The sequence below is a fragment of the Lactuca virosa genome, chromosome 3 (assembly GCF_052849685.1).
Source record: "Lactuca virosa cultivar CGN04683 chromosome 3, Lactuca_virosa_CGN04683_v6, whole genome shotgun sequence".
In the NCBI taxonomy this organism is placed as follows: domain Eukaryota; kingdom Viridiplantae; phylum Streptophyta; class Magnoliopsida; order Asterales; family Asteraceae; genus Lactuca; species Lactuca virosa.
In genome coordinates, this window is record NC_136428.1 from 366926043 (window position 1) to 366928599 (window position 2557).

Sequence of the window (2557 nt, forward strand, 5' to 3'; positions counted from 1 at the left end):
CCAAAGCTTATAGGAGGCACGAAGTCGGTTGTAATGAAGTTGAGCCATGAGAGCTTTATAACCTTGCTGTTGCACATCAAGTCCATTTTCACACCTGTCCCTTGCCAGAGTCTCCTTTGTTTTCCATTTGTAAATCGCAATAACATGATATTATAATAAAACATCAACCGAAGAATAAAATGTTAATTTGCTAATAGACAAGCGATTCATAGTTTTCATGCAATTTGACGATGAAAATATACACTTTGACTATGAAATTCAGACAATTTAACTTCTTTGGACCTAACAAAGTACGTCTTTCCAACATCCAAATTTGAAATCTGATATGTTCATGGATAGCTTTGTTACATAGAATTCATTGAAAAAAATTACCTCCAATCGAACTTCATATGAATTAGTTATGAAGGATCAAAGATGCATATTTTTCATCGAGAAGCCTACTTTAGACCTAAAAGAACATGATTTCTCGACATTTAATTTTGGAGTGTGATATGTTTATGGATAGCTCTTGTTACATAAAAAACAATGAAAAAAAATCACCCAAATTAAAATCGTTTGAAAGAGTTATAAAAATTTAAAATTTATGAGAAAGTCAATTTTTTTTCGATGATCACCTACCACAAATTATGACTATTTGGCTATTTCCTCATAAAAAGTTTGAAAATAATGACTGTTAAACATTTTTAATTAAAAAGATTCATCAAATAATGTTTTAAGAATCTAATGAAAAAAAAAAAAAAAAAACCTCAAAATTTTGCATAGGGAATTGGAACAAATATTTTGTAGAGAAGACTGAAACACCAGCCGGATAGTACTAGCTAGATATTTGCAAAAGGTAGTCGCTGGCCCCGACGAGGATTTCCATTTATAGTACGTAGTCATCAAACATAAGGAAGTAGATCTCCCAACCCCTTTCTCCCTTCCGATGGAACTTCCATCTTCTTGCATCATATTTGATCACCCTTCTCTCTTTTTCTCTTGATCTTCCGGTGCCTTTTTGGTCTTTTGAGGCAAGATCCGAGCGCAACAATGGAGGAAAATGGAAGTATGAGTGAAAGTAACATGCCAAAAGACTACAAAAGTGGAGGGAAAGCAACAAATAAAACCATTAATATCAAAGACAGGAAAGCTCCGGTAGATTCTTGCTTGGAAAGTAGCAGTGGTCAAGCAAAATTTTGTGATGGAGGAGATTTGCTTGGTGAGTTTCCATGGCCTCCCAGATCTTACACGTGTACTTTCTGTAAGAGAAAGTTCCGATCTGCTCAAGCACTTGGTGGTCACATGAACGTTCATAGGAGGGAAAAAGCGAGGCTTAGACAAACAACACCCCCAAAGTATCTTGGTTTTCTTCCTGCACACCTAAACCATGATCGCAACCCTAACCCTAACCCTAACATGATCTCAACGACTTTTGCATTAAAGACATCATCGTTTCCATCAATGCTCCGATCCCCTTCTTCAGTACAAACTTATTCGTCTTCTCTTGCATTCTCTGCTCCTAGGTTTAATAAACTATGTCCTTCAGCAAAAGCAAATTTCACTGCCATGAGATCGCAAAAATCCGACCTAACAGTTGATGGCTTTTATGATTTTTCTCATGAAGAAGAGAGTCTGATTGTCAAGAAGCCAGAGAATGGTTCGTTTGTAGACTCAAAGTTTGATGATTTAGATTTGGAACTTCGACTTGGGTATTCTTAGCTAAATTTTGAGGCTCTAACTATCATACCCAAGTAGGGTAGGACATTTTTAACAAATTTTAAACCTTCAACGTTTGTTATGAAGTCCAGAAGAGAGCTATGACTGGATTAATATCATCTTGTTGAACCTGCAATATATGATCCTGATATATCTTATAGTTTGTCCCTTACAGGCATGATTAGTTTCTATGTTATGTTTTCAAGATACTGTGTTTTTTTCGTTGATATTGGGTATCATTGTTTTGATCATGATGATGTTTAAGATCGTGCTTGTGGCATTTTTTTAGTAAATTAAAGTTTTATTGCTATGTCGATCAAAAGGAGAGCGTAACGTTATAATATAATTATTTTACCATATATAGTTTTATGGATCGATCCAGCCATCCTGGTCGACCAACAAATTTGTATTGATATTAAATGGGCTAAAATATGATAATAAAAAAAGTAAAACTCTTCAATAAATACTTAATATCATACAATTTTAATGAGATCTAAAAGAAAGCGAGCCTTTTATGAATTAGTATATTGATTTCTTGTAACATAAGACGAGGATAAATTTTTTAAAAGTAGGAGTTGCAAGAAGCTAGATGAAGATATACAGACTTCAAAATGGGAAGTGGAGAGCTACTCCAAATTTCAATCAAAATTAAATCAATTCATGTGTTTAAATTTCTTCATCCGTTTTATGAAGGAGTGTTCTCCACATTTTGAAAAGGAAGTTCGTTCCCAGGTTTCCAAAATCTAAATACTCCAACATACTACATACATGAGAGTAGTACGGAACAGGCCGGTTCAAGCCTATTTGAGACCCCGAGCAAAATATAAAAATGAGGCCCTTACGTTAAAGAAAAATAGTAAAG

At 34.5% G+C, this 2557-nt stretch overlaps 1 protein-coding gene across 1 annotated transcript; it reads left to right on the top strand.

Moving 5' to 3' along the window:
- Positions 1-1029: 1029 nt before the first annotated feature.
- On the top strand, positions 1030-1698 carry LOC145164923 (uncharacterized). Its single transcript, XM_079083579.1, has one exon. It carries the CDS (start codon positions 1030-1032, stop codon positions 1696-1698), a length of 669 nt encoding a protein of 222 aa, XP_078939705.1.
- Positions 1699-2557: the final 859 nt, after the last annotated feature.

Coding starts and splice junctions, on each gene's coding strand:
- LOC145164923 (XM_079083579.1), top strand. CDS start 1,030: ATGGAGGAAAATGGAAGTATGAGTGAAAGTAACATGCCAAAAGACTAC.